Below are 19,334 nucleotides of genomic sequence, written 5' to 3' on the forward strand. Positions count from 1 at the left end.
CACTCATAATATGTCTAGTTCGTGCTCGCATGTGTGTGTGTGTGTGTGTGATCTGGATTTTTAACATGTTTTAATAATTTTCAGTCATATAGCTACAATGTTTGCAGTGTGATAGTTTATAGTGATGTCTAGCACTGCAGCATTATGCGCAGACACATAGAATAATGTCCCACTCAGTCACATTATCCAAACAACAGGCCGACCAGTCCTAACACTAATCTCATAAAACTGAGCACCTAGCGAGGTAGCTGCTGGTACCATTTTTATAAGTCTTTGCTATGAATCGACCGAGGTTCGAACCTGCGACCTCCCTCATCCGAGGCAGACACTCTTACCACTAGGCTACCGGAGCGGTCGTCTAGTTCGAAATGACCTGCGAAATGAGCCTAAAGATGTCTATCACATTTTAGGCAAAGAAGAAAGAAAATAAGTCATAGCTTCACTTTGTGAGTGGATATGTCAATTTTCTGAAATGTGACTGAGATAGTTTTGAATAATGTCAACACCACAATGTTTGCATTGCTTGTTAAATAATGGATTCCTCCAATCAAATACGAGCTCTGTGTTATAATATGCAGATGCGTCTGACTGGCTGAGATAGTCAGCCAGTGAAGGCAATCTCTACATAAATCCTTCCAGCTCTATTAGAGCGAGGGACCCAGTGGTAATACAAGAATGGCATTCCAGGCGCAAATGCAGTATTGAACTGATGTAGCAGCTGACACAAAATTAGCAATTCATGAAAAAGGCAATGATGATAATAAAAATTAAAAAATAATAATAATAGTAGTAGTAGTAGTATCAGCTAACTACTATGCATTTGTATGTATGTATGTATGTATGTATGTATGTATGTATGTATGTATGTATGTATGTATGTATGTATGTATGTATGATGTTTGATGTTCTCGACACTTACCTGAAAATAGAATGTTTGGTTGAAAACTGGAAACAGCGTCTTTTTGACAACTTTCGACGTCCGACATGTTCTTTCATCGGGTGAGAGATAAATCTTTACAAATGGATCAGGTGACGATTTGTCCTTTTCTCGTTCTATAAGCATAATATAATATATAAATGAAGAAGATAAGAAACCATTTCGGATATGGAAATTTTAGGATCATATTATTCACACATTTTGAATACGAAACTCTAGCACAATCTCCCAAAACATTGAAAGCCGCGATAACTCAGTGGTTCTCGCAACCATAAGTGTTTGGGCCTCGCTTGGCGCTCAGCATTAAGAGGTTAGTGTTAGGACTGGTCGGCATGGTGTCAGGATAATGTGACTGGGTGGGACATCATGCTATATGTCTGCGGCATAAAGCCCCAGTGCTAGACATCACTATAAACTGACACAATGCAGACAGACATCGTAGCGATAAAACTGAAAAATTGTTAAAGCTACGTTAAAAATCCAAATCACACACACACACACACACACACACACCAGGTCGTGTGGGCCATAGTGAGTTTTTCGAAAAGGTATTATACTCCACTTGCCGATAAAACCTTTCATGTGTTGATGTACCATAAAACCAAACAAACACAATACTAAACTTATCTCTTGAATGAAGAGTAAGATCATAACTTTAAAAACTGTCGTACCGTTTCTGCTAGGTTCCAATTGCTATACGTCATTCAAATACGTGTACATGAAGTAACATACCTGCTTGAGGGATTCTGAACCTGCGTTGGTTTCCATAATCATCATGCATATACAGTAGATGGCGAATGGTTGTAGACAACTGCGTACAATTCTCTGGTCTCTCACTTTGATTAAAATCAGATTTCCACTGTTATACATGAAGATCTGACAGTACCCGCTTAGGGGTCATATTCTGGCAACCTATGTTATTACCATAAATCGTCCAGTCAGATGAAGTCTTATAACTCTGCGTTTGGAGACTGAGCAGTGTGGATGAAGAGTATGTATGTGTACCGAACGATTTAATTCACTTTCAGATTTTGAAAGCTGCACTTCCATTGGCTAATTCAAAGGTCAACAGAACATGACCCCTAAGCGGTCGTCGTCAGATCTTGACGTAGGACAGCGGAGATCTGATTTCAATCCAATTACTGGTTTCTCTGCATACATGTAAAATTTGTGATTCCAAAGGTATGTTGATAGAATTAACAGAACGTCAGTAATTGCTGACTTGGAGCTTGTGTTTTATATTCATAGTCCAAATGTGTCAACAACGATGGTCAAAGTTGCTAATGCATCGACAAATTAGTTCAGTACTGTTATTAAGTGAATCAGATTGGTTGAAGGAGGCTTTATAATTTTTAGAGATTAATTAAAGTTTAGATATCATTGAAATGTTTAGAGATTATTTAAATATTTAGAGATTATGTAAATGTTTAGAGATTATTGAGAGATTATTTAAAGATTTAGAGATGACTTAGAGATTGTTTAAATGTTTAGAGATTATTTTATTTAAATGTTTAGAGATTATTTAAATGTTTAGAGACTATTTAGAGATTTTTAAAATTTTTAGAGATTATTTAAATTTTTAGAGATTATTTAAAGATTTAAAGATTATTTAATTGTTTAGAGATTATTTAGAGAATATTTAAATATTTATAAATTATTTAAATGTTTAGAGATGATTTAGAGATTATTGAAATTTTTAGCGGTTATTTAAATTTTTAGAGATTATCTTATTAAAATTTTTAGAGATTATTTAAAGGTTTAGAGATTATTTAATTGTTTAGAGATTATTTAGAGAATATTTAAATATTTATAAATTATTTAATGTTTAGAGATTATTTAATTTTTTAGAGATTATTTAAAGGTTCAGAGATTATTTAATTGTTGATAGATTATTTAGATAATATTTAAATATTTAGAAATTATTTAAATGTTTAGAGATGATTTAGATATTTTTTAAATTTTTAGAGATTATTTAAATTTTTTGAGATTATTTTATTTTAAATGTTTAGAGATTATTTAAATGTTTAGAGACTATTTAGAGATTATTTAAATTTGTAGAAATTATTTTATTAAAATGTCTTGAGATTATTTAAATGTTTAGAGATTGTTTAAAGATTATTTAAATATTTAGAGATTATTTAAATTTTTAGAGATTACTTAAAGATTTAAAGATTATTTAATTGTTTAGAGATTATTTAGAGAATATTTAAATATTTATAAATTATTTAAATGTTTAGAGATGATTTAGAGATTATTTAAATTTTTAGAGGTTATTTAAATTTTTTTAGATTATTTAAATGTTTAGAGATTATTTAGAGATTATTTAAATTTTCAGAGATTATTTAAAGGTTTAGAGATTATTTAGAGAATATTTAAATATTTATAAATTATTTAATGTTTAGAGATTATTTAATTTTTTAGAGATTATTTAAAGGTTTAGAGATTATTTAATTGTTGATAGATTATTTAGATAATATTTAAATATTTAGGAAATTATTTAAATGTTTAGAGATGATTTAGAGATTATTTAAATGTTTAGAGATTATTTAAAGGTGGTTATTGATAACTAAATAATAATAATAATAATAATAATAATAATAATAATAATAATAATAATAATAATAATGAAGACTTTGTATAGCGCCTAATCTTTAAAAGCTCTAAGCGCTTTACAACATTAGACAACACCTATAAGATAAGAAACATAATCATATTATTACAAAAACAAACAACACGAAATTAGAAAAACATTAAAAAATAAAAAACATGCTGAGAATATTTCAGGTAGGAAACATTATTAGGTCTTTAAGTTTGTTCTTGCAGTCCAAATAAGTGAGTTTTGAGAGCCCTCTTGAATGTGATCACTGTGTCTTTCTGTCTAAGTTCAGTGGGCAATTCATTCCACGTTGCTGGGCCCTGGTATGCAAAAGAACGCTGTCCATATGACTTTGTTTTCATAGTGGGAATAATGAGTATACGATTGTCAGAAGAGGAGCGTAAGTATCTTGCTGGTGTGTACACATGGGTGAGGTCAGATAGGTATGTTGGACTGGAGTCCGACAGTGAAATGTAGCACAGAGAACAAATTTTGTGTTTGATTCTGGATCGAATGGATAGCCAGTGTAGGGTACAGAGCAGCGGGGAGGTGTGCTCTGATCGTGGTACTCTAAGTATGACCCGAGCAGCTGTGTTTTGAACTTTTTGAAGTTTCTGGAGTAGATATTGAGATGAACCAGACAGAATTGAGTTACAATAGTCCAGTCTTGAAAGTACTAATGAACACACAAGTGTTTTAGTGGCATCAACTGAAAGATATTTACGAATTGAGCTGATGCGTCTCAGTTCAAAATATGCAGCCTTGCATATGTTCATGACATGTTGGTGCAATGTGAGAGTACTGTCCAGAGTAACACCTAGGTTTCGTACTGATTGTGTGAATTTAGTGTTGGTGTTGCTGATATTTATTGTTTGAGGTAAAGGATGTGAATGAGAAAGTCTTTGTGTTGTGATCAGAATGGCCTCAGTTTATCATCATCCATCTGCAGCTTGTTACAAGTCATCCACGATTTCACATCAGAAATGCACCTCTCTACACCTTGGATGGTAGCATCAACTTCAGTTGGGTGGCTAGATTTATATATTTGGGTGTCATCAGCGTACAATTGGTGAGACACTGGATGATGATCTATGACACTTGAGAGCGACTGAGTGTACAGAATGAAGAGAACAGGTCCAAGAACAGACCCCTGTGGAACACCACACATAGATCAACTGGGCTGGAGTGTAGTAGGACTTGAACCACAGTAAGGCTGTATCATGAATGCCAAATACATGCTGGAGACGGTGAAGTAATATATCATGGTCTATTGTGTCAAATGCTGCAAACAAATCAAGGAGGGTGAGAACTGTAATCTTTCCGCTATCCAACCCAGAGAGAATGTCATTAACTACTTTTAGAAGAGTTGTTTCAGTACTGTGGCAAGGACGATATGCAGATTGATAGGAGGAAGGCGATATTGAAACTCTGAAGGATGAAAAATGAGAATTTCAGGGATATGCATTATACATCTCTGTCCAGGTTTAACATTGCAACGCAAACTTACTGATACAAAATCTTTGTCCGGGTTTAATACTGCAATACAAAGTTATTGGTTATAGTTTTGAAACAGAGTATCGTCTTGACTATTGGCGCTATGAAGCTGTAAAGACGTGTGTTATGGAAAAATGATGAAAAAAGCAAAGTACTGAAAATACTGTCTTATACACTATTTGTTACATTTACATGACTTATACAAGGTAATAACCACTCATGTGTATATAAAGCCATAACAGAGCGTGAATTGATGAGTATTTGAGAGTTAGAATCACTTTTGTCACCTGCTTGCGACACGACAGAAACATGTAATAATTTTTTTTAAAACACTGTAAATAAGAGAACCTACTATATTTTGGTGGATTCAACTGCTTGAAAATAAACTAAAGTTGAAAAAGAATGCAGAGAAAGTTTAAAAGGCATTTTGTAATATTAGCTCTATATGTTATATGCTTGTCACCATATTACCGTGCTCAGTATGAGCATTTGATTGCATATAAAGTTGTGAGTGTATGGTAACCTCGCCTAAAGGTATCTGTTATTCTCTACCACACTTTGTTTCTCAGCTGCACTGAATAAATTAAAAATTCACAAATACCTTGTGGCGCTCATGCAGCCCATTCCTATTCCACATAAGCAAGTTAACTTGATAGAGGGTTGGTATGGCGGTGCATATTAAAAATGAATCTACATGCCATTGTGCCTGACAGCATTGTCTCTTTATATTGAAATCTGAATGGAAAAGTGATGCCAACAGCTAAAGTATTCCGCTGTATACAACCATTAATTCAATGACATAAGTATACTTATATGAAACACACCGTGATGTATTAGTAGTATATATTTTCTGAGAGTCACATTAATCCCTGTCTGTACCATAATTACATTTTGGTTGCGTTCATTTTTCTCAAATTAGGCTAGAATCCAACGATTCCCAGTAAAGTTATACTGCAGAAAACAAACTGTTGACGGACGGAAAACGTGATTATTATTGACGCTGACTTCGTCGACTGGTATCTAATAAGTTCCACGTAAGTTTAATAAAAACAAATAAATACAAGTGCACTTGTTGGCCACTGTTGCATTCCGCAATTATTGTAACATGATAATTTAATGAAGCGGACGTATATAAACAGACTCACCATGTAATTCCTTTATTTTGACTAGGTTTACAGTCAGCTGTTCCACGGTGGCATCGTACAACATGGAAAACCAGATACGGCCATTTTGACTCGGTGGCAAGTGTCCATCATCTGTGCCTACGTTGCTGGAACTGCAAGCAAATATTTAAGACCTTATTTAGAATCCAGTTGGTATATATGTGCATGTGTGTGTATGTAATGGCGCGACACCTGTATGACATACTTAAAATTGATTTAACGTACATGCTATGGAGATCTCTAATGCAAGAACCTTGTAAGTGAAACTAGTCTGATTGTTTTACGTCTTCTTCATATTGCTTTATTTTCAAAGAAGTCGATCAAATGAGTATTTATATCATTTCTTTGAATCTTTGTGTTCCTATGTAGTATAACTACTCCTAAAAGTTTATCAAAATTCTGGGATTCTGATACACCTCTTCAAAAGTTGAAAATTAACAAGGAAAAACAAATCTCCAAACTGGGTCGACCTGTACGCCGAACGAGCAGTATTTATAGCAAAGTGACACTGTTTCTATTCATCATAAAGTAACGTTAAGTTCTCAAATAATTTAGTACAGTTTATGGTACGTTCTCTCTAACGACGAATTCGGATCACGTTTGAAAAATATTAGCATCTTAGAGTTTTGTCACAATTGCTGCTCGTTGGTCTTGCTATCTGGATTTCAAGATTAATTCATTACGGGAGGAAAGTAACTTCGGTTATAGTTTTTAGGAACATATTTAAATTTGACAGGTTTGGTGATTAGCTTCCAGTGGAGTGCTCGAAGTATCTAGCCACAGAAAAGGGTCTCAATATTCCAGTTGTGACTATTTTTCCACGTGAACCAAACTAGTTCCGAATATAGCTCCCAAATGGCGGATAATTACATCCGATGTTTCTTTCTCAACTTAACAAAACAAATGGCAACGATGTTCCGGTTGCTACCGTTGATGAAGCACATCCCACACCTCCCCCGTTTTTGCAGATCCCAAAAGTTAACTTTGTGTTATAAAGGTCTCAATATCAACACCAGTCATACAACAATCTTGAAAAATGGTGATGTCATGATACTGTATGTAGAACAAGATCGAACATATATTGTTGAGGTGGTTGGTTGATTAGTTTAGTTTTTGTTTATTTTAAACGTAATTGTTGTCCGACATAATGACATGTTGGCATAAAAAGATTTAATCTTAAATATTTTGAAAAAAGGACGCTCTTGATGAAGAAATTTAGCAAAAAGAATACTACAAAGGGCCATACTGTGACGTATGATGAGTAGTAGTAGGGAATAGAAAAAATAAAACGAAATTATATATATATATATATATATATATATATATATATATATATATATATATATATATATATATATATATATATATATATATATATATATATATATATATATATATATATATATATATAACAAGCAAATAAATTACAAACACTGACAAATTATGTGAGCAAACTTTGATGTGTACCTATAAATTTCTGGTCGCAAGGTTCCAAGAGAGCTGCTTTGATTTTGCGTAGAGGGTATGCTAAAAGATTTATGTTTAATGCCTTTTGCTTCTATCCTGTCTGTGATGTCTCTGATCTTTTTCCCCGCTGCAGAACTCGATCGAACTTCTCTAACAGATCCATAAGCGTCTGGGCAAGACATCCGCTTTGCTGACTTCGGCGACATGCTGCTATTTAGACAGAGTCAAGTCAGATTTGTTTTAAACATATTTTATTCTGACAGTAGGACACAATATGATTGTCCACAAATTCTAACAGCTTAAATTAACCCACTCCCGACATGGCACAAGTATTGCTACATATTCAACATGATAACATAATAATGAAAAATAATTAGTTGGAGAGAGGTGGGGAGGCAAAATGACTGTACTCTCTATTTGAGAAAGTTATTGAAATCGTCCGGCAGCTGTTTTATATTTGCATACATGAAAAATTTTTTATATATTTTTCATTCGCATCGCTCTTTCCCGAAAGAAGTAAATCTAAAGCTAATAATTGCATATGACATTGAAAGTAAATTTCTCATCAACTCAGCGCGTTGTCTATTCTACTTGGGAAAGAACATGAAAAAGTGCATGGTGGTTTCGATCCCACCTTATGAACAAAAAGGTGTGTCAGCAAGTAGAACACGGTAAAGATCAGCTTTTAATGAACTTACACTGTGTCGTAATATAGTATGGATAATATCCAATGTTCCATTAATAAAATTTGGCATTTTGCTAGATACAATTTTTGGACATTAATACTTTTTCAAAGCACTGTAAGACATGCTACAATGAGTGTATTGTTCTAGATTGTTCCACAAAGATGTTGTTGAAGGTATAACAAATCATTTTGGTAGAATTTAGCCTGAAACTGCAAATGACCATATTATTTGAACGTCTAAGGTTATAATTTGTTTGTTCGGACACAGAGGGAGGGATTAATTCAAAGATACAGTCCGGAGTTTGTCTCGTTATAATGTTGTAGAATGTTAGTAATTTTTTCTTTTTCTTTTAGACTGCAGACTTTCCCAACCTGTTTCAAAATATAGAGATTGCCTACCAGTGTGTTTTGGAAGTCCTTTAACTATCCTTGCCGTTTCGAACTGTAGTTTTTCCCAAAAAAATTTAATCGATCACCGAGCATCCGTTCCAGACTACCCTGGCATATTCCAAGATAGGTCTCATATAAGTTATATACAGGTTTGATAAAAATTTACCTACTTACTTTTTGTTTTAGTTTTCGTATATTAGCTATTCGACATGAAATATTTTTAAAATACTAACAATGTGACAAGTCCATTTGGTATTTGGTGAAAGTAACAATCTTAGATGGCGATGAGAATCCACATATTTAAGTTTGATATTATCAAAAACAAGTTGGGGATTGTTTGTTACGTTTTTGTTCATGGAAAACATAGCAAATGTTTTTCATGGATTAAACTTTAAGAGCCATTTCTTGGAACAGTTATGCAGTTTTATTAGGTCATTATTCACGACAAGCTTTATTTCAGCACAATAAAGGGATGAATAATGCAGAGATGAGACATCTGCAAAAAGACGAGTGAGAGAGCTCATACAATCTGCAACATCGTTTACATAGATTAAAAACAATAGTGGCTCAAGCACGGATCCTTGCGGCACACCAGCATTTATAAGTGAATAAGTATCATGCAAAACCAACGCTTGTTTTCTATTACTTAAATAACTTTCAAGCCATTTTATCAGATTGCCTGAAACTCCGTATTTCTTCAATTTAAATAATAAGCCTATATGCCAGACCCGATCGAAAACTTTTGATAGATCCTAAAATACAATATAAAAATGTTGGGATTGTTCTAATGAACTGCAAATACCAAGATATATTTCATTAAGTTAAAAAACAGTGGAGTGACCAGAAAGGAACCCTGGTTGATACTTATAAAAAAAGACGGTTTGTATGATAGTAATTACATACATATTTAAAAATGCATCTTTCAAAGATTTTTGGGACACAGCTAAGTAGAGATATTGGTCTATAATTGGCAATAGCGTGTGGATAACCTTCTTAAAAATGTGCGCAAGTTTCTGTCTATCTGGAAATTCGTTTTCCTTCAGTGATTGAGTAAAAAGCATTGCAAGTGGTGCTACTACTGTTTCTCTAACGCATTTAAGCATTATACGACTTACATTGTCAGGCCCAGTAGCTTTATTGGCAGAAATGGAATGAATAATATCTTTTATTTCTTTTTCTATTATAGTAATTTCGTTTAGTGAAGTCAGTATGTTGGGTACACTGTTGAATCTGCCAATTATGAGTTACATACTCTCTCTCTCTCTCTCTCTCTCTGTCTCTCTCTCTTTGCAAGAAACATAATTTATAATATGTAAGTAGGATTTGCTTCGCAAAATATTTTCATTATTACCAATTTAAGCAACGTTTGCTAGAAACATCCAAAATATGCTATACGATAAAAAAAGTGTTATGATTCATTCCAAATGCAATCCTTACAATTTCAAAGCTGAAAGATGCATTGGTTAACTAGTGTGACTTCAAACAGACCCCAAAAAAATTCTTAGATATATTTGACATATACAATTGCAACATAATTTACACAGTTAGGACAAAAACAAACTAGTATCGAATTACCGTTGGCGTAATCTCTATGCATGTACCTGATATACAAAAAGTGAAAACGATGGAGGTACAGAATTAATACTCCAGTGGAGAGAATCTGGCAGGATTTTTTGCGAGTCTCAATAAAATATTTTTAATCTGTTCGCACATGTAACCACTTCTTAGCTATAAGCAAAATTATCTCGCATTTCTTCTTCTTTTTATCTCGAACCCTTACTAATCTCCTGCCACCTTGACCTGAAATTTTAAATTGCTAACGCATGCGCGGAATGCAGCATCACCTTGAGGTATGAGTACCGCGTGAAGGCATAAGTAAGCTACTAGTGTTATTTTCCTTGCTACAAGGTCTCCAGGCGTTATTCTTGCCTTGGAGTGATGCTGCCTTCCACGCATCCATCAGCAACTTAAACTTTTAGGTCAATAACCGATGAATAAAACATGTTTTCTGATCTCACAAGGATTAATACTATAATAGTGAAAGTTCTGAAGGATTTAATGCCATGTGTCCAAGGAAAAGGGATTTAATTGCCACCCGTATAGAAACATCGGTCCAAATAAATGTATTAATTACCAGCGAGCGGTCGATAGCCCGACACAGCATGGACAGAAAAGTCCATCACAAGTGGTACCAAACATCGTTGGTGTCCACCACCAGTAATGTAATAAAAAAGGCGTGATCTACTTGCTGTGTACTAATGTACCAAGGTTAGTGAATTTCCACCCAAACTGGAGTTACAAAGTGATTGATAGTAAAACGATATTCACAATCTCCTCTACCATAACATATGGATCTTAATACCTTGACATGGGCTCTGAATTATAAACTGCATTTTTATCCTTTGAATCTTCGAGCAAGAAATCCAAATTGCGTCGTTTCCGGCGTCTTTTCCGATAAATCAGAAGGATGGTAATGACAAGGAACATGAAGAATAATCCGGTACCGCATGCGACAACGACAGCAGTCATGTTTCCTGGAAAAGTCAACCCACACGTCCCTTTATATATATATATATATATATATATATATATATATATATATATATATATATATATATATATATATAGAGAGAGAGAGAGAGAGAGAGAGAGAGAGAGAGAGAGAGAGAGAGAGAGAGAGGGAGAGAGAGAGATAGAGAGAGAGAGAGAGGAAGTATGTTAACGCATTTGGTGCACTACATAAATCATCGCCAACATTTTCCCTTGCATCTCACATACCATTATTTTAGATTTAATGCGTGGTCAGTTTAATTGTTGTTACTCGAGCTAATCACAATACAACTGCACTTGAAAATGTATTCAGTATTTAATAGTAATGATTTACCAATAGTGAACGAAAAAAGTGATCGTTCTGGGTTATTTGTTACATGAGAAGAACTAGGTTAGTTTTTGTAGCTATAACCAACACTAAAGGTTAGCAATAATAGTTTATAGGTCCTGTAACCAACATTAAAGGTTAGCAATAATAACTTATAGGTCCTATAACCAACATTTATCATCTACTCTGTATCACCTTCTTGTCTACGGACGTCAACATTGCTGGGCCACTACTACTGCTCGGAAGCAGAAGGTCGTGGGTTCGAACCCCGGCTGAGTCATACCAAAGACTTACAAAAATGGTACTAACAGCTTCCTCGCTTGGCGCTCAGCATTAAGAAGTTAGTTTTAGGACTGGTCAGCCCGGTGTCAGAACAATGTGACTGGGTGGGACATCATGCTACCTGTCTGCGGCATGATGACATAGTGCTCGACATCACTATAAACTGCCACACTACAGATATCGTAGCGATATGACTGAAAAATTGTTAAAGCTACGTTAAAAATTCGAATCACACACACACACACACACACACACACACACACTTCCGTACTACTGAGCGAAAACAGAATCACCATATCGTGTTGGGAAATAGTGTCAATTAGAACACGTACGTAATTGTTTTTATTATGTCATGTTTCACGCCAAAACTGCAGAATCAGCCATGAGTCTTTTTTTTTTTAATACTGAACAATCCTGAGCAATGTTGTCTCTCCTCGCATACGTTAGTAAGTCTTGTATGCTTCAGAGCCATTTAGTTCGTTTGCTTGGGGGGGGGGGGGGGGTCACCCGCAACTCTTGTTTACGATTTGAAAATTTTGATCAAAGTTGTCTCCCTAGGGGCCCCGAGTGGCCGAGTGGTCTAAAGCGCTCACCGTTACAGATCACTGCCATGTCACCTCTGTCTACGTGGGTTCGAGTCCAAGGCTCGGCTAGCGTGGGTACGTGGGAAAGCCTGCCAGTAGCTTCTCGTGGGTCGGTGGTTCTTCCCTGGGTTTTCCAGGGTTCTTCCTCCACCAGTTATACTGGCCGCCATGTATCTTGTGCTGAAAAATGGCGTTAAACACTAGAACAACAAAGTTGTCTCCCATGGTATTCAGTTGCAATATGAACATCGCTCGGACATTTCTGTCAGTTTGTGAAATAACCCCAATATCATTAAAATCAGATTTTGCACAGTCCTACGTTAGCATGTGAGAGCGACCGCATCGGGGTCATGTTCTGGTCATCTTTGAATTTGCCAATGGAAATGAAGCTTTGAGAAATTTGAAAATGAATCTAACCGTTCGGCATATACTGTTGATCTGTGGCGATACTGCTCAGTCCACGTGGGCTCGTATCGTTGCTTACAATTGAGCAGTCATACATGTACTATGTAATAAGTAATAAACTATAACGGCGGACACTTGTCTCCTTCCTCGCGCGACCTGTTTAAGAATAAACGCTGATATTTCACGCTACGCTTTGCGTAGCTTAATAAATTTGGTGCCGATAATTAGCTCAGACATTCGACTGGATATCCCTACAAAAAGTTTGACTTAATATCATACTTTTAAGGAATGCCAGATCATTTTTCTACACTACCGCTGGACATGGCCATGATCGCGGTCGCTTAATATCCAAATGAGATCAAGCTGAATGGAATATTCTCTTATCATTGGTTAAAAGAAAATGACGTCCTGTATTTATTTATAACCTATTTTAAGTTGACCAATGAGAAGGTAGTATTCCATTCAGCTCATTGTTCTTTGTCTCCTTCCGCTGCCATACTATTCCATATGCACGAAAGTAGTTCAGACTATAGGTGTCAGGGTCCAGTTTCGTAAATTGAACCCTGGTAAATTTATTAACTTAAGGCTATGGTGTGACCTTTTCAGCTTACTATTTAAAGAAATGGATATATTTGTGAACTAGGTGTTTCGGGCTTGTGTTGCTCTTGAAATTGATGTCAGGCATGTACACCTTCCCCAGTTATTCTGCAGTATGTTGATTGAGAAATACCAATAGTTGGTTGGCTAGGAAGAAGAGCTAGTCTCCTATAGCAGTAAACACATGGTTTTGGGGCAAGTAGAATATCGCAAAAACGGCTTGGATGACAACTATTTTTCAATTACATCAGCCTGTTTAGTATACACTGTTTTGCAGAACTGTCATCTGGGAAAAGGGCTTGTGTTTGCATGTGAGCATCACATGGTAGTAGTTAAGTGGGATACATTAGCGTCAATGGGAATTAGCATTACAGAGACCCCTGGGACAGATTAGCGTCAAGGGAAATTTAACATGGAGAAAAATCGTGGGTCAGATTAGCGTCAAGGGAAATTAACATGGAGAAAAATCGTGGGACGGTTTAGCGTCAAAGGAATTTAAACAGGGTGGGACTTTATAGCGTCAAGGGAAATTGAACATGGGATTTTTTTTTTTTAAATTTTTTTTTTTTAAAAAAAGGGGTAGGCAATGGAAAGGCTATCTCTTTTCGAGAAATATGGCTGGCCCTGAAAAGGGCCTTTGAGTTTTCTTCTTCTTCTGCTTCTAATTTCTTCTTTTTCTCCACCAAGTTCTTATTTTATCTCCAACACTCTTTCTCTTCTTCTCTTTCTTTTTCTCCTGCTCTTCTTTCTTCTTCTTCTCTTCCTCCTCTTCTTTCTTCCTCTTCTCATTTTCTTCTTCTTTTTCAATCTTTTCGTTCCATTTGCTTATTCTTATTCTTTCCTCTTCATCCTCCTTCTCCTCCTTTATCTCTTTCATGACACCACTAATCTTGTCCTTTACCTTTTTTAAGTTTTTAATTTCCATCTTTACACGATGGGGACTATAGGAATAATGGTCTTCAACCAGTCTTATTAACATCTGCTCCATCATTCCTAAGTTGTCTAAAACGTCTTGTAATGTTTGTATTTTGTCCATTTGGTTAGAAGCCATCTTCTTTTTTTATTCTTTGCAGAATGGTTTGAACGACGAATACTGTGGGTTCTTATACTTAAAGCGCGTACGTGAAGGAAAACATCCCCCTAAAACGTAAAATTGATCTTACCTAGATCATGACCAAACAACGCGCGAACGTGAAGGAAAACATCCCCCTACTTTTTCATTTCATATAATAAAACCCAAACTATACTTTCTCATTTCATATAATAAAAACCCAAACTATACTCTCCACATACGCTAAGAAACAATAAACAAAATCCATAATCTACTATCCACACAATCTTACGTGAGCGCTTACAAAACCCAAACTATACTCTTCACATACGCTAAGAACAATAAACAAATCCATAATCTACTATTCACACAATCGTACGTGAGCGGGTACAAACACAAACACACAAACACAAACACATACGCTAAGAAACAATAAACAAATCCATAATCTACTATCCACACAATCGTACGTGAGCGGGTACAAACACAAACACACAAACACAAACACACAAACACATACCCTCACACTATCTTAAAAAAGAGTTAGTGTTTATATTCACACTACTCTACCTACACATTGGCAAATTGATGGTTATTTCTTTTCTAGAGTATTGGGTAGCCCTGAAAAGGGCTGTTTTTTTGGAACTTCATGGACACCTGGTTAATGGTGGCACCTTCCAGGCCTGGCGCCACATACACATCTTATCCCCCAGTTACTTTTTACTTTTTTGGGGGAGAGAGCAGAGGCAGGATATGTCGCTTCAGAATCCCAATTTTCGCTCTCTGGGATTCTGAAATTTATTCTTCTTCTCTTCTTTTCCTTCTCCTCCTCCTCTTCTTTGTTTCTTCTCTCCTCCTCTTTGTATCTTCTTTCCTCTTCTTCTTTATATCTTCTCTCCTCCTCTTCTTTTTTTCTTCTTTCCTCCTCCTCTCTTATCCTTCCCTCCTCCACAATGGCTTCCGCGGCCAGTTCATTCAACAGGCGCCTGGCATATTCCAGATGCACATGAAGTTCCAACAGTTTAGACAATCTCGTGTTCATTTTTGGTGTTGATCAATCAACAAGGGTAGCTAGACTGCCCAGCGAGTTTCAATTTATAGTGAAAGCGCGGACGTGAAGGAAAACATCCCCCTAAAAAAACATAAAATTGATGTTACCTACATCATGACCAAAAACAACAACGCGCGGACCTAAAAGAAACACTCACTCACTTTTTTATGCTACCCATCACTATTTTAAAATTTTTTATAAATCACTTCATTAGACTATCCACATACGCAAAGCAATCCAATCTAACTCCAAATATACACCTCAAACACCAAAAAAACATGATTTTAATCTACTATTCATACCAACTTACTTAAGCACTTACTAACACACAAACACATACCCTCACATTTTTTAAAAAAGAGTTAGTGTTTATTTTCACACTACTCTACCTACACACATTGGCAAATCGATCGTTATTTCTTTTCTAGAGTATTGGGGTAGCCCTGAAAAGGGCTGTTTTTTTGTTTGCTATGGCATTCTTTTTTTAGTTTCTAAGAATGCGATGTCCTCTGAGGATAGACTTTCTGGCGATAGGTCTGCTTCTTCGGAAAGAAAAGTAGAACTCTTTGGTGTCGATACGGCAATCGACAAAGCCTCTGTCAGGTTCAGGTTGCTGCTGCTGCTGCTCTTGTTGTTGTTGTTGCTGCTGTCTCTGAAGTCTGTACTTCTCTGTCCATTCTTCTTTTTCCCTGTTCATTTCTTCTCTGAAGAGCTCTTCTATCAGGTCTTCAGTGATTTTTAACATTCTCACATTCTCTATTTCTTCTGGCTTCGGTATCAGACTGTGTCTGACCCTATGCAAATTCACGTAGGCTTCGTTGAGTTTAGCTAGTTTGGAGCACATCTTCTTAGGAAGATGAGTCGACAATGGATGGTTAGACTGGAAACAACCCGGTTCTTAAAGTTAAAGCGCGGACGTGAAGGAAAACATCCCCCACACGGTTTTTGAGTCGCAACGTTTAGTGAGTGTCATGAGAGGGATAGTAAGAAATGAAAGAGCATCAATCCAACATTCTTATAGCTAAACAATGGACAAAGGCATTTTTTTCAAAACACAACAATTTTTATTCAAAAATCATTTAACACTAAACAACAACTCTAACATTTTTAACAATAATCCAACAATATAACATCAAACAATTTTTTCAAAACACAACATTTTTTATTCAAAAATCACTTAACACTAAACAACAACTCTAACATTTTTTAACAACAATGCAACACTAAAAGTTTCTCCACTAGGTAAAGAGGGATAACAGTCTTCCATGGTTTCTAGTAATCTAGGATGACTTCTCTCAAACTGTTGATTTCTATGGTATTATCGAATTCTGCATACAGGATGACGTTCACCGTTTCATCAGGGTCTCGGTCTTTAAACTGAATTTCCACACGAATCTGGCCGGATTTTATAGGGTGGAAATGTCCCTCGTCGCTGCCTTGGTCTGGAGTGAAATCGAAAGCCCACAAAGCGTAGCCTCCTGCATAATCCTCGTACGTAATACCGTGACTGGTATTGGTTCCTAACTGTCCGGTGGCTTCGTACAGGGACAAGTACGATCTCAAGTAATTCTTCTTGGTAAAGTCAGGTTCGAAAGGTCGGGTACACAAGGTCTTGCCATCGCGACTGACTTCGATTTTTGACACGCCAAAGTGTTGAAAGTAGAAAGGATTTTTTTCGGCAGCTCCGTTGAAGGCTGTATTCTCGACGATACCAACGATCAAACGTTTGGGTAACTGTCCTTGGAACAGATGATCTTCGATCATGGATCGCTGTCCCTTGGGAATGGTGAAGATTTTCACTTCCACGCGTCGTATGGGATACTTGGCAGTCGTTCTGCTCAACGTCTGACTGATGTCGTTTCCCACTTTAGGTAACACTTCCACACGGCGTACGTAGAGTCTGGCTTCTAGGATTTTGGTTTTGTAACCGTCACTATCAGCCATCAAATGGAAAGCGGCACTGCTACGATTCAGTCTCAGGCGGACATCCACCCCGTTCAGCAAATACTTTTCTTGCAACCACATGTCCAAATGCAAACGATCCATCAGTTCTAAACTTGTGTCGGCTCCCGTGATTCTCTTTCTTCGTTCTACAAATCCATCATTGTTGTCTTTCTTTTCATCAGTTTCCAATATTTCAAACTTGGTAGGTTCGTCAGCTTCCCATACCACACAGGCATTGAGATGAGTGTTCTTGGCATCTATTCCGTACGTCAAGAGATTTTCCAGGTAGGCACGATAAGGGTAAGTATCCATGCTGCTACTGACCAGTTTGTTGTTCAAGTACAAGTCCACTCCACTGAACAAGGAATGCATGAAATTGTTGACGGGAGCTACTGCTTCATCGTCTATAGCACCTCCAGTCTTATCTAGAATTTTGACTTTCAGGTACAAGTAACTGCTATTCAGATCGATGTAATCTTCGGGCTGTCCTTTGATTTCAAACTCGATGGGAGCGGAATCGGTCAGTGAGGAGACGGGGTGAAATTCCACCCACTGGGATTCTTGCATCGTCATCATCGTGGGGGGCATGGCAAACAGATCCAGTTCCGTCTTGGAACAAGCGCAAGATTCTCGGTGCATCATTTTTTTGTCTCTTTTTTCTCAATAATCGAAAACGTCTAAGTCTCGAACGGTTCTTCTTTTCTTGGCCTTTCTAGCTTGAAGTCTGGTGAAAGGGTGTTTTCTTCGTCGTCTCTTTCTGCCTTGTCCTTGCTGAATGCCTGACTCGGTAGCGTGCAGGGCATTTATATAGGTGTTTCTCGTTGGCCTAAAATGTCTTTGCCCGTTTGCAGCAAGACATTTTTGCCTGCCCTCATGAAGGCTTCTTTAGGGTTTTGTTTGTCGATGATGACATTTTGGAGAAATTCTTTGCCTTGCGTCAGTGCCGCATCTTTCAAGGCGTGCAATCCGCGTGTCACCATCGGTTTCAACACCGGGGCCACCGAACGAAAGACCGATTTTAACATGTCTCCTAAACCGTGTCCTCGCTGTCGAGCAACCCCTCGGTACACTGGATACATGACTTACTTACGAGTCGTGAGAGAACCGTTTTCGAAAATGGAGTTTCACCGTGACGTTTCCTTTGGTGAATGGAATATTTTGTCCCAGATCTCCTTTTATAGCAATGTTGACCGTGTCCAAATACGACTTACTGACAGGCAAATAGTGAGGATGTACAAATTCGCGGTGGACGTGGTAAGTGTTTCCACCTTCCTCGTCAGGGTCCGTGGCAGAATCCACTTTGAAAGGAATGACACGCAGTAACGGTACGGAGGTGTGTCCCACCACGTTGTACTCCACCACATCGGAATACACAAACATCAAATTCAGTCCTTGGTTCAGTTCTACCGGGGCACGAAATAACTTGCTAAAAGACTCGTTGTCGTAAACGATGGGTAATTCATTTTTCTTGAGCATGGTCTTTCTCATGTCCATGTCTCCGCCCAACATGTCAAACAATTCAGGACAAAATAAAATGGACAGGATTTTACTTCGTTCAAATTTCGTCAAGAAGCGACGAGCTGCTTTGTGGTACTCCATGGTGACACTTTTGTTGACATGTTCCAAAGCTTTCAGAAACACGACATTAAACCTGGAGGTTATGGTGCTGACCAAATGTTGACCACTAAAATAATAGCCTGGGGGAATGAACAAGTGATAGGTGGTGTACTTTTGTGTACGGGTTTTCTTGTCATATTTGACATTGCTATCCATCCACTGTTGCAATTGTTCGTCATGAACTTCCACATCA

General features: G+C 36.8%; 1 protein-coding gene across 2 annotated transcripts in view; it reads right to left on the reverse strand.

The window, feature by feature from the left end:
* Positions 1 to 19,334, reverse strand: part of LOC149803183 (synaptotagmin-1-like) — a 56,057-nt gene that overhangs the window by 15,075 nt on the left and 21,648 nt on the right. The window contains exons 2-5 of one of the 2 annotated variants that reach the window (XM_089952797.1): positions 11,095 to 11,266; positions 7,658 to 7,864; positions 6,173 to 6,303; positions 920 to 1,053 (exon numbers count right to left, since the gene is read on the reverse strand). In XM_089952797.1, the coding sequence (XP_089808923.1) occupies positions 920 to 1,053; positions 6,173 to 6,303; positions 7,658 to 7,864; positions 11,095 to 11,266 (644 nt within the window). Of the gene's footprint in view, positions 1 to 919; positions 1,054 to 6,172; positions 6,304 to 7,657; positions 7,868 to 11,094; positions 11,267 to 19,334 lie in introns of both variants that reach the window. The other variant, XM_089952796.1, reaches the window with a different exon arrangement.

The sequence above is a fragment of the Sinohyriopsis cumingii genome, chromosome 3 (genome assembly GCF_028554795.1).
Source record: "Sinohyriopsis cumingii isolate HCF-2022 chromosome 3, ASM2855479v2, whole genome shotgun sequence".
NCBI classification, from domain to species: Eukaryota; Metazoa; Mollusca; class Bivalvia; order Unionida; family Unionidae; genus Sinohyriopsis; species Sinohyriopsis cumingii.